We start from the raw sequence: 13,155 nt of genomic DNA, 5'->3' as shown, positions 1-13,155 counted from the left end.
GTTTTCAAGACATTGACTATACTAGCGATGATGAGATTACAGTCCACTGGCACGATTTCGTCGACCATGAAAGTGGAATAAAAATATATAAATTAGCTTTAAGTGGAAAATGCCTCAGTGATCTGGAGCAATGGATACCGGGTTTCAAAAATGATACTTTCGTTCAGGAAATAGTCCAAACTTCCACGAAACTACGATTTCCAAATAGAGAGGGACGTTACTTTGTATCTGTCATCGCGTATAATCATGCATTGAGTCCTTCAAAGGTTGTATGTTCAGACGGGGTAATATTTGACAAGTCGCTTCCAAACATATCGAATATTTATCTTAAACATTCGAAAATAAAGGAATCTGTTGCTTGTCTTGATGGTAAGGCATGGGTTATTAAAGAAAATTTAGTTAAAGTTGCCATGGACGTTTCTGCTTGTTTATCAAAATGTAAGAACAAATCCGATGACATCATTGCGAAATTCATACCAGAATCAAAAGCATACAGCAATGGATTAAATATCTCAGAATTTATTTGCCAAATATGCCTCTTTACAACGGTCACGTGATCTACGTACCAAATGATGTGTTAGACGTGAGGTGGGATATATCTGAAGACCGAAGTCAGATAACTGGTACTTACGTTGGGTTCGGTAACGATCCGAGAAGTATTGAGAGCCCAGACATTCAGGGTTATGTTGAGGTGCATCATCCAACAAGGTACATTCAACATCATCCGGGGCTTATTGGAGAAAATATTTTCTACATATTCATACGTGTAGTCAATAGAGCTGGGCTAGAGAGTAAAGTTTGGTTGGGACCAATACTTGCCGACGAAACCCCTCCAGTGTGCTTAACAACTATACAACCCGTCGTGAAAGGAAAGAATGTAGTGTTGAAATGGATGACAAAAGAGGTTTTTGATACAGAACAAGCTGACGAAATAGGGATAGTTATGTTTAGATTCGGTAAGTACACGTACGATTTTTTTCTCACAATTCTGCCATCTTCATGTCGTTAGTTTGCGGTTGTTTTTCGCTTCACTGTATTGTAGTCCATGAAAAAATATGTGCACGGCATCAACGTTTATAAAGCGCATGTCTCGTCACAAAAATTGCAAAATGGTGTGAAAAATGTCCCAAATAAAGCAGATATTTTATAAAGGGAATTTTAAGCGGATGATAAATTTGGAAATTTGCTCTATAAATTTCATGGTCTTTATTTTTCCGATTTAATGGAATGGAAAACATATATAAAGTATTTAGACGTAAATTTGGCGAGCTTTGATTCTCGCCATTCCCGAGACCTTGCAGATATAACGAAAATTTAAACCTCGCATGAAGGCATATCAATATAAATTCTGTATGTTGTTTTAAAAAATTCTAATGTGTTTCCCTTTTAATTTTTAACATGTATTCTACACAGGTTTGGGTAACAGATTTATCACACCTTTTCTGGAATGGAGTATAGAAAACCAAGGTGGTAAATGTGGTTCAGACGTCCAATGTATACAGTACCCAGTGCAAAGGCTACAAAAATACGATATGATGGATGGGTATGAATTCTACGCCCAACTCAAATTCTACAACTATGCAGGGCATTTCTGTAATGTTACAACGAAACCGTTTCGTATTCCATCTTTGTTTCCACCCAGAGTTGGTATAGTTAAGGATGTACTGCGTAATAGCATACCACCTTTCCATGATATCGACGTTACCTTCGATTTAAATGAGTATTGTATTTCGTGGATTGGCTTTAATCACCATGAGACAATTCAACTTCAGCATGGTCTAGGGACATCTCCTAGAAATGATGATACCGTTACTTTTCATGATATACCTTTCAATAGAACGAATAATTCTGTATGTGAGAACTATTCTTTCACCGACAGCGATCAGCAATATTTTGTTACAATTAAAGCTTCATGCTCAGGAGGAACAACTTATGCTTCCTCAGATGGATTCTTCCCATTAAAGAAATCAAAGGTTTTGTCACTGGTGACGGTGTTGTATGGTAAAGAATGTTTGAAAACTGGATCACTTGAAAATCTTCATGAGAATTCAAATATTGCAGTGAATTCAAAACTACCATTAGTCGCTGGCACTGTATACTCTGTTTTTTTGTCCGCAAACATTTCTTCACAAAGCAAGAGCATCCTTATTCTTGCAACCCGTTGGTATTATAATTATTACGTTATTACGTTTATGGCTCTAAGACGCACTGATAAAATTAATTTCACGTTGTATGACAATGGACATGAGACATATACAAATGCATCTTTATTCCATTGCAACCCCTTCAAAAGAACTCAAATGTCTCAAAGCTATATACCAATACATTGGATTTTAAATGAGGAATATTCCAAACTCGTTACACACTTTGAAGTTGCTGTTTGTAAAGTGCACGAAGGAAAATGCAAAAATAGACTGATATTTTCGAATGCAGGACACGCGACGTCGTATAATTTCACAGGGAAATTTTCAACGGGTTTATATAAAGCGCTTGTACGGCTTTGTTTTGGACAAGTTTGTCTCCCGATTGTATCCTCTGAAGAATTTTCAATTGTGCCTACTCGTATCCCTTCATTACATTCCACGGCTAAGGCAACAGTAAACGGGAGTTATCTCAATGTTGCTGTAACTATTGAAAAATACATGTGCAGTGGTAATGAATTATCAAAGGCGTACAGGTGGGCACTTTTTGCTGACCTCGAAGGACACAAAATGGTCTCACACTGGAAATATATTGTAGATAAATCATCAAATGGTCAATTGATAGAGGTATTTTGATCTTGAATAATATTCTTATCTTTTACTTTCAAGAAAATTGAAATCTTTCCAACTGATTATATAGTTTTAGGTTATCATTAACTATAAATTTAAATCATGTTTTAACGGAATTTATATGTTTATTTATGAATTAATAATTATTCTATTCTGCAACTATTTTTCCAGGATGCCGTTTCTCTTGCTACACAACTGTTACCTTACAAGCACAACTCCATATGTGTTGAAGCATTCTGTTCTGATGATAGGAAGCCTCGCATTTGCTCTCCAATTGACTTTATCAGTGACCCTAATTTGTTTAATAAAGACGTTCTGTATGATCTGAACCTCAATAATCCAGTTTCCCGAGATCTTTTGAAATATCAGCATGCTTCTAACATTGGATCAAAACTTAAGATGCTTCATAAATTAGAAATGGGTTTCGCTGATTCAAATGTGAGGATTGGCGGCTTCGTCATTGGTAGACCACGAACACAAATTACATGGTATCTTACTTCCAAACGCGAAATCCCTATTACATTGTGCTCTCTAGATGTTTCTTGTCTTTTCTCAACAAATACAACAGGTGGCTTTGTAGACTTCAAAAACCCGTTCTTCAAAAACACTTTGCTCCTGTTTATATGTGCAATGTCATTAGACTTCAAGGTATGCAGCAATGGTTTTCTTATTAATGGAGGTCCTCCAAGAGCAGGAAGAGTTTTTATTGATGCAAATAATAATTATGTCACTGACGGAACACAGCTAACTGTTACATGGACAGGTTTCAGGGGAAATAAGGACGCATTAAAGCTTGGTTATATTTCCGATATTTCAGAATACAAATATGCTATCGGTAAGAAAATACAACCTTTACAATTAAAGATCTAATATTTTACATACTTCTACATATCTTTGTAATTGAATTATACAATAAGAGCGTTTTTAAGGAGGTAGACCTAGGTTAAGGGACACAACTCTTACAAATCATTGGAATGTTTGTATTCAGTATTTGACAGCAATCTCATATAAGCATCAAAGTAACATGGATTCATTTCAATCTATTTCAGATGAAAGCTTGATAGGCTTTGGTGAAATTGAATATGATACCAACCTATCACTGTCCCTTATCCTAGTTTTACCTCCTTAAACAGATTATTATAAAACATGTTAAGTTTGCCTTAACTATATACATCAACCTAAATATTGCAGGTTTGAATTCCATTAGTGCATATACAATTTTATAGAATTCTAAAACAAAACATCAAGGTAAAGGTATCCTTGGTTTTTAAATACAGAACATATTACTAATGCTTAAACCTATCAGAATAAATATCATTGTTAATATTAACCCTTTAACATATTTACATGCCAGGAACAAATAAAGGAGCTGATGATGTATTGCCATTTACATCAGCTGGTCTGTCAGAGTCAGCTACTGTTGTTGGACTTGATCTGAAACCTGGGCATGCGTATTATGCTACTGTAAGAGGTAATAGTAGTGTATACACATTCTTATGTGCTAGCGACAAAAATCTATTTACGATCAATTCTGATATTGACAATTAAATAAATGTAAAATACAGATGAAAATATTTACTCCTACCATTTTCACAGATTAAAATGTTGTAAGAATTATACCGCCTCTCAGGTTTATTTTCTAATTCTTACTTTATTATCATTTCTTAGATTAAGTTATGGATATTTAGGTGTTAGTTAAACTCTTCTAGATTATATGTTATCGGAAATGCAATGAACATAGATTTCACAATGTATAAATGAAAAATAAACCTGAAATACCTTTTTGAAAAACTGCATAATATGATTTCTCAATAAAATAATTATCTGTTGTAGCATTCAATCATGTTAACCGCACTGTCGATGCATATTCTAACCACGTGATATATGATTCTTCACCTCCAACTTCTGGTGCAATAGAAGTTGAAGGTCATCGATATGTTGCTGCTCATTCCATATATCTTCGCTGGTCTGGTATCGAGGACGATGAGAGTGGAATACGCAAAATAGAAGTAGGAATAGGGTCACACAACAACTCACCTGATGTCATACCGTTTCAAGAAGTTGTTGATAGTGCCGAGATTAATGGCAATGGCATTACCCAAGATGGACATACCTATTATGCAATTGTCACTGTGAGATTAATTAATATTCTGTAAAAAAACTAGTCAATATTGCGGTGAATTAATTTTGCTAAGCATATCCATGAACAAGCTTAAAACTTACATGAATCACTTATTTTCATTTAATGCATTGAATCATTGTCAAAGGGTTTTAAATTCATATGCATCTGCCATGTCCATAATAGTCTAATTGTATTCATCGGTTGATAGGTTTACTTAAAGAAATTTTGAATTTACATTTCAAATGGTAGCTGATTTTCAAATAAATCATTGCAGTACTAGGTTTTAGCTCTAAAAACAACTCGCACTAGCGTATTTCTGTAAATATTTCATCATCGTCCAAGTAATTATGTGCTTGTCGCTCAAATATCCCGATATCGATAAGTCATTACACAATGTGGTTCTTCATTCCAATTACACGGACACTGTTGTAAATACATTCTTTCAATTTACTATTTTTAATTTTTATTTGATTTTTAGCAATGCTTTCACGATAGTTAATGCATGTCTATGCATTTTACATTGTCAAGGCAAGGATGTAGATGGTGACTCATACTATATAACAGTATTAGACTTTTTGATGTGTTAAAGTTTCTTTAATAGTTAACAGAACAGCTTTTTGAATTGTCTCATCAAAGTTAATTTGTTTTTTGAACATTGTTAATTCAGGCTACAAACGGAGCTGGACTTAGGTCTTACACTGTGTCTTTGCCGTTTGTTGTAGACAGCTCACCTCCTCCAGTAGGGCATGTTATAGAAACAAGTCCAGTAAATGAGGTATGATCACAGTTATAAAAAATGAATGGTTTGCAATCTATATCACATTAACGATACTCATTACATGTAGCTTAAAATTAACATATCGTTGGAATTTTAGCTAAAATGGTGTGTTTGTGCATGCATATTTCTCATAAAATGTTAAATGTCACGTTTACCAGACTTGAATTTAAGTTGCTAAAAATGATAATGCCACAAAAAAAGTTACTACGGCTGATGAGGACTTTCTTGTTTTGTTTTAGAAGGATAATACGAATCACTTCAAATCAACGTCCATAAGAGTAAATTGGTACGGATTCAACGATCCTCATTCTAAGCTGACCTTTTACAAAGCGGGTTTGGGAACATCACTTAGCAAAGATGATGTAGTACCATTCACTAATATTGGATTGAAAACGTGCAAGTACTTCTTATTCTTGATTCAAATTATGTAGTGTATAAAACATAATTTAATGATAATTATAATAGAAATGAAGTATCGTGGGATGTTTGTTTGTTACTTTTAACAGAGTACGGTATCAAATGAGGTTATTCATAGTTTTGCTTAATGAATTCTTTTTCATATTTCTCTTTTTAGCAATCACATGGAATCAATTCTTTGTTCATGGAGTCAGATATTATACAACAGTGATTGCTTGTAACGGTGCACGTCTTTGCACTTCAGCGACATCAAACGGTGTCGTCATAGATACGTCACCACCAATACCTGGCCTAGTTGTTGTGGGAGATCCAGGAAAGCATTCAAGATACCAATCGGACAGGTTAGCTTTATAGAGCGGGTCCATTGCTATTGGGTGGGACTTGCTATTGATAACTACATAATTCCTTTGAAAGCAGCTCTAGATCGTGTTCTAAAATCGCGTCAATTTCACTTTGAAAGTATATTGAGTTATTTTATTGCAATTCGTTCATACTATAACTTGTCCTAAATCCAATTACAACATACCAATGAAAAATAATAAATTGCTTTGAAAAACGCCATTGTGAATAACAAAGAACACATGCTATTCCAATTAAAAAGATTTTAGACACAAGTAAATTATTAAGTATAGTCGGATATCATCAGTGATACAATGAACTTTATCTGATGATATGGCAATGGTTCTTTTATTTATAGGAAAAGTGTCCATGCGACCTGGATCGGATTTCAAGATCCGCATTCTGACCTTGATCACTTTGACGTTTGTATTGGAACATCAAAATTGTCATGTGACGTGATGAAATCTGAAAACGTACAACTGGCGTCATCTTTAATGAAATCAAATCTAAATATGGCGGTCGGAGTTGGCCATTTCGTCACCGTCACTGCGTGTAATAAAGTAGGTTTATGTGCAAAAACAAGTTCAGACGGTTTTATCATTGACGACACTCCTCCAAATATGCTGACGAAGCCTTTTATTTATAACTTGCATATGGAAACCTACAGAAACAAGACATTAATTTCCGATCCATCATATTTAAAAATCATGTGGAAGTTCGAGGACAAGGAAAGTCCGATTGTAAGAACCTTAATCTCAATTTTCAGTAATCTAGATTCACATGTTCCAGTCGATGATATCATTATATCAGATGCTAATGAGTACACGATTTGTCCCTCAAGAAACGATTCGTTACGACTAGGTGACGTTTACACGGTAAAGGTTACTGCCTGTAATGCTGCCGATTTATGTACCACGTCTTACAGTGACAAATTCATAGTCGATTGGTCACCCCCACAAATGGGAGGTTTTAAATTTCCGTTAAAATACAAACGCATCAATGGAAGTATCACCCTTTCTCTTTCTTGGTATGGGTTTTTCGATGCTCAGTCTGGCATTCGTTTCTATCATATTTCCATCGGAACTACTTATAGCAATGCAGATATTATAGAAGATTTTCTGGTTATACCAAAGCAGATAAATGACACTGATAACGCAGAAATACCAACGAATAAAGGGGATCTACCGGAAAAAATAGTACTAACAATCTGGGCAGTGAATGATGCTGGTCTGGCATCACCAGAGTCAAAGGTGACTGTAGATGTTGTTCCTTTAGCATACGATAAATCTAAAGGGGAGCTCATCATACAAAAACACTCATGCAGTATGGAATTTTGCAATGTCGGTTGCACGTTATGTCATTGCACATGTGGCGTTGTTGGAAAGAAATGTGTCTCTAAAGAAAAGGATGACTGTAACACAATTTCGTCAAAACAAGACATGTTGCAGCAACTACATTTAAATATCTCATTACGATCAGATGATAGATGGAACAAAGCCACAGGTTCATCTTTATGCCTATACAGCAGTTGGATATACCAAAACAAATCATTTTCTTTCCAGAGGTTCGAATACAGTTTTGGAAGAAATGACTCCGGTGTCGGGGACGGCATATACAATATGAGTATCGAAGACCCTTGGCACGATGTCGGTAAAAGACAACATGCTTTTTATTGTCTTAAAGATGGAGAACTGAGTCACGGTTCATACTACATAGCATATGTCCGAACATGGATATTTCAGGAAAAGTTTTTTATAGCAACATCCTTGCCAATTATTGTGGATCACACGCCACCTTTTATCCATAAACGACATTCTATTACCGATTCTTCTGAACCATGCGGTAAAGATGTTGATTACATATCCTCTCCCGGTAATATGTATGGTTGTTGGAATGGTGTATTTTCTGACGATGAAAGTGCCATTCTGGAATTTATCGTTTCGCTAGGAACGTCAAAAGGAGGTTTGCAACAAATAATTTAGATAGTAAAATACTTATTTGATACGTACATGTAAACATAAAATTATGCATGGTGATCCGCAAAATTAAACACGGACATCTTTGTAACAAAGATTAATAGGTTCTTAAAAGTCCTAGATTTTCAGAAGATGTATGAACGTACATGTATTTCTTCCGTTTTACGACAAATGCAGTGGAATTACAATAGAGGTCAATGCATAATTTGCATAAAATACGTGTCGAATTACTGGACACTGATTCAAAGAAGATGATTAAAAGCTCTCGTGAAGAAGAAATATTAGTAATCACCCTGAAAATTACCTAAGATACTTATTAATTCTTTATCTTTTTGTTATTTTAATGTATTTACATATAATGTTAGACAACTATAAAAATCTGCACACAACAATTTTGTTTAATATATTCATCAACCTTATGAACTTTACTGAACAACTATTACTTTGCGCTTTGCGATGAACAATTTCGCCCATGACAGATACGGTAGCGTGCACCTACCTGTCATGGGCTGTCCGTCATAAAAAAAAAACGGCGAAAACGGAAGAACATATCATTTCCAATTCTTTTGTCGTAATTTATGATATAACCGCTCATGTTTGGTTTGGTTTCTAATTTTTTTATGGTTTGTTTCTGTTTTTATTTTTGTTGTAAATATTGTGTTTCTACGTCATGTAAGATTTTTTTATTTTTTTTATTTTTAGTTGATGATATTGTATCGATGTCTAAAGTTGGAACGAAAACGCAAATGTCTTGGACAGGTATAGATATCAAACCAGGAACAAAATATTACTTCAACGTAGTAGCAGTCAACACCATTGGTCTAAAGACAGAGCTTAGTTCCAACGGCTTCCTCCTTGATAACAAACCACCAACAGAGGGCGTTTTATTCAACACAAAATACCACAGCAATAAGATTCATCAGTCGACTGACGAACCATTTTTTTCTCATGGCATGGCTTTGATGACAAGCATTCCTTCATAAGCCATTACTTAATAGCATTTGAAGTAAACAACATATTAAAGAACAGTAGCGACTCTTTAGCATTCATGAATGCTGGGGATAATATTTATTTTCCTTATCCCGGTCAACCTGGACATGGTGACGTCATAACTGCTCATATAAAGGCAATTGATGCAGCTGGACACGAAAGTCGAATCGTCACTTCAGATGCGTTATATATAGACGGTACTCATCCAGAGTCTTTTGAATGCCATAAGTTTAGCGTTATTAAAGATACATCTATTCACAATATTACACAAAAGTCATTGATTATTTCTGAATCAGTGGCAAGTAAACCCAATGATTTGTCTCAAATTGTTGTCAAAGTGGACATAACCGAACTAGATTTCATAGCGCATTTATCCATTGGAGATATGACTATGTCATTACCATTTCTAAAAAACGCGGATAAATCAGTACTGTCAGAATATATTTACTTGGTCGAACAAACAGACGTTCAAAACGTAAACGTTACTATAGAGCTTAATGGCGTTAAAAAAAATGCAACTGTTTACACGAACATATCAAAATGTTCTGGCTTAAAAATAACCAAATTGAACACTGAAGCCGTAATAGCTCGACAAATATCTCAAGATGAAATATCAGTGTGTGTTCAAACAGTTGATACTGAAAGCGGGATCGGGAAAGTGTCCGTAGGAGTCGGAAGTATACCGCATGGATTAGAAATTTTAGATATGCGACCTTTGCCATTACATCGGCATGATGTCATTAAGACAAATTTTACCCACGGCATGACACTTTTTGTGTCTGCTCTAGTCGAGAACCATGCAGGTATGTCTGCTCTTTTTACATCAAAGCCTTTGGCATTTGACATGACACCTCCAATGATTACTGAAGGTGCAGTTGGGGCAATTTACAGCAATAACACCGATGATACGACAGTCGTAATCACAGCAAATTGGATGGTGTCTGATGAGGAAAGTACAGTTAAAACTTGTGAATATTGCATTGGTAAGTTTATCGTTGATGCAATAATTAACGTTTTTGTAACAACTGCTTTATGCATGGCTTTTAGATTCTCGGTAATAATAAAAATGTTGAATTGTGATTTAACTTAACTTAATATATGTTTCACATGCTGTAGTAAATTACTGAAGTATGTTATATTCAATTTTGTTTCAAAATCTTTAACAAATTATTTAAGTAGCACTCCAGGTAAGAACCATGCAAAATATGATTTGTGGTTGGAAAGCCTACATATTTTTATTGTTGACATTTTGTTGTAAAATTTTACAGGAAAAAATAATAACGTGTTTACAGGAGGTATTAGTTATTAGATATTAGATAAAAAATGTACCATAGGATTCAAAACTAAGGGAAGTAACTCTATAAGTGACACTGAAACGCAAAAGCAACTACTGAATTATCATTGTGAATTATCTCCTTAGAGCAGACAGATTGGAATAAATGATAAAACATTTCAGATTATAGACCCACAAAGCAACTTAATAACAAAAATATAAATTTGTTGCCTTTTTTGGGTGTACCATATATTACAGAATTTGCACGATTCTTACAAAGACTGATACTTAAATTCCTTAAGAAAATTGAGATCTGTATGTTATTTGGAAGGCATTTGAACCATTAATGTCATGGCGTATTATTCTAAAACATGTCATTCTGGGTGAAAGACACACGTTTTCTTACATGTTTATTTTACAGGTACTTCAACAAAATCTTGTGATTTACTTAAGTTCATCGAGACACCAAACCTTAATGAATTAATATCTCATATCTCCACCATTACAACTTGCTCATGGAAGTAGCGTTTACGTTAATATCCGTTGTGTTAATAGTGTACAACTGACTGAGTATGCAAGTTTAGGGCCTTTAGTTATGTCATATATGCCGCCAGTTTGTGCTGATTCGCAGTTGCACGTCACATCACCGGGCTGTAATAACGATAGCAGTCAGAACTTTACTTTTAGCTGGGACAATTTCAAAGATTCTTCGGGACTTAAAACTTACATTTCTGAATTACATTCGGACAAAAAACAGCTACTTGATAAGACTAAAGTTGGTAAAAAGAACTCTATAACAGTAAGCAATCTTGATGCAACAAAAGAAAGGAAATACACATTCACCGTACAAGCCGAAAATGAGGGAGGATTAATTAGTGAGACCATTAATAGCACTATAGAATTAGACTGCAGAAAACCAATTTTAACAGGTACACTTTCAATAAATCGTTCCTTTTTAATGCGTTTGTCTTATACATACAAACAATTTTCAGACAACGAAAAACAAAACCATGCGATCAATAGCCCATTACCAGAACACTTTTTACGTAGGTAAAGACAAACTGAAACTTACACGTGTTACGAAAAGTAACGCTTATTCTGAGATATAACATGTATTTCAGTTTTATTCTTTAACTCATGAATGCATTTCAGTGGTGATGCAGAGTTGATAATGAATAGCATACTATCAATTAATATTTTAATTTCTTTTGCGTTTGCTTATGCCGATAAAAAGCAGAAAAACGTCAACATGTTTTACAGAGAACTGATAACATTGTTGTTATCTTCTTTTATTTCTCTCGGTCTTTCGGACTAAAATTATTGCTTAATGAGGTAGACCTAAGGTAAGGGACACAACAATTGTAATCATTGAAACGTTTGTAGTCGGGCTTTTTATATTAATTTCATGTAAGCATCAAAGTAACTTAGATTGATTTCATTTTGTTTCAAATGAAATCTTCAAAGTTTAGGTTAAATTGAATGTGATACAACCGTATCACTGATTTCACGATTTATGCCCCATATCCCAGGTCTACCTCCTTAAGTTGCTTTTCTCTAATAAAAGTCGTTTTTCCTTCAGGTTCCCCAATTGCTATTAAGCATTTAAGAACAGAATATTACAAGATAACATGGGATATGGTTTTCAGAATGAACCCAGTCATAACAACATTTGAAGTTTCAATCGGATCGACAAAAGAGAGTACCGACGTCATCAGGCCGACTTCAGTACTAAATCCGTCGTTAGAGTTTCTTTTACCGGAAAATGTTAACGAAGTTTACATTGTTTTGATAGGTCATACATCTTCGAGAAGGTCATTGACCTTCAGACAATTTGTAATTATATAGCGAAGTGATGATCTGTATTGTGTCTAGAGATATTGCTATCCGTTCAATGTATGCATTATAAATATTTTACTGTTTATCACTTTAGTAGCCATTTTGCTTATAAAATGTATTCAGAACTAGTTAAGAGTTTTTTTCTTAATTTTATGGTGAAATGATGATTAAAATCATGCAACAATAAGCACTATCCGTCCAATTTTTCATAATATTGTTTCATATCAAGTAGTTAATTGCTACAATCCTAATAGTTGTTGGTTCTAATGGTGAAATGATGATTTTAATCGTGCAAAATTAAATTGTAATGTGTGATAAAGGTATTGTTATCCGTCCAATTTATTATGCAAGTACATTTTAACTTAAATGAAGTCAGGATGATACAGGCCTTATGAAAGTAGTTCAACCACACTGCGCATTTATGCACCTGTTCACAGTCAAGAGATGTTGAATTTTAATCTGTTTTTGTGTCATTCTATTACTATTTGGCTAATATTTTAAAGAATTGTCGTCGTTCTGTTACCTTATTTTGTTTTGCTTTTTTTTTTTGGTGGGAGGGGGGTTGTTGTTTTTGTTTTGTTTTGTTTTGTTATGGGTTTTTTTGTTTTGTTTAAGAAAATGGTTTTTACTTCCACATCCACATTTTGGTAAGT

General features: G+C 34.4%; 1 protein-coding gene across 1 annotated transcript; it reads left to right on the top strand.

Annotated features, from left to right (window-relative positions):
- The first annotated feature begins 417 nt into the window (after positions 1–417).
- Positions 418–12,692, top strand: LOC148607363 (uncharacterized). Its single transcript, XM_088544694.1, has 12 exons — positions 418–956; positions 1,414–2,768; positions 2,943–3,606; positions 4,126–4,242; positions 4,605–4,903; positions 5,561–5,668; positions 5,911–6,067; positions 6,246–6,429; positions 6,786–8,389; positions 9,106–10,376; positions 11,088–11,595; positions 12,246–12,692. Exons 1-10 carry the CDS (start codon positions 533–535, stop codon positions 9,384–9,386), a joined length of 5,193 nt encoding a protein of 1,730 aa, XP_088400820.1. The 5' UTR covers positions 418–532; the 3' UTR covers positions 9,387–10,376; positions 11,088–11,595; positions 12,246–12,692.
- The last annotated feature ends 463 nt before the right edge of the window (positions 12,693–13,155 follow it).

The sequence above is a fragment of the Perna viridis genome, chromosome 9 (assembly GCF_037379345.1).
Source record: "Perna viridis isolate PV_CMFRI_1.1 ecotype Kerala chromosome 9, ASM3737934v1, whole genome shotgun sequence".
Lineage (NCBI taxonomy): Eukaryota > Metazoa > Mollusca > Bivalvia > Mytilida > Mytilidae > Perna > Perna viridis.
Note: the sequence above shows the minus strand (reverse complement) of the source record. Positions and strands in the feature narration are given on the sequence as shown.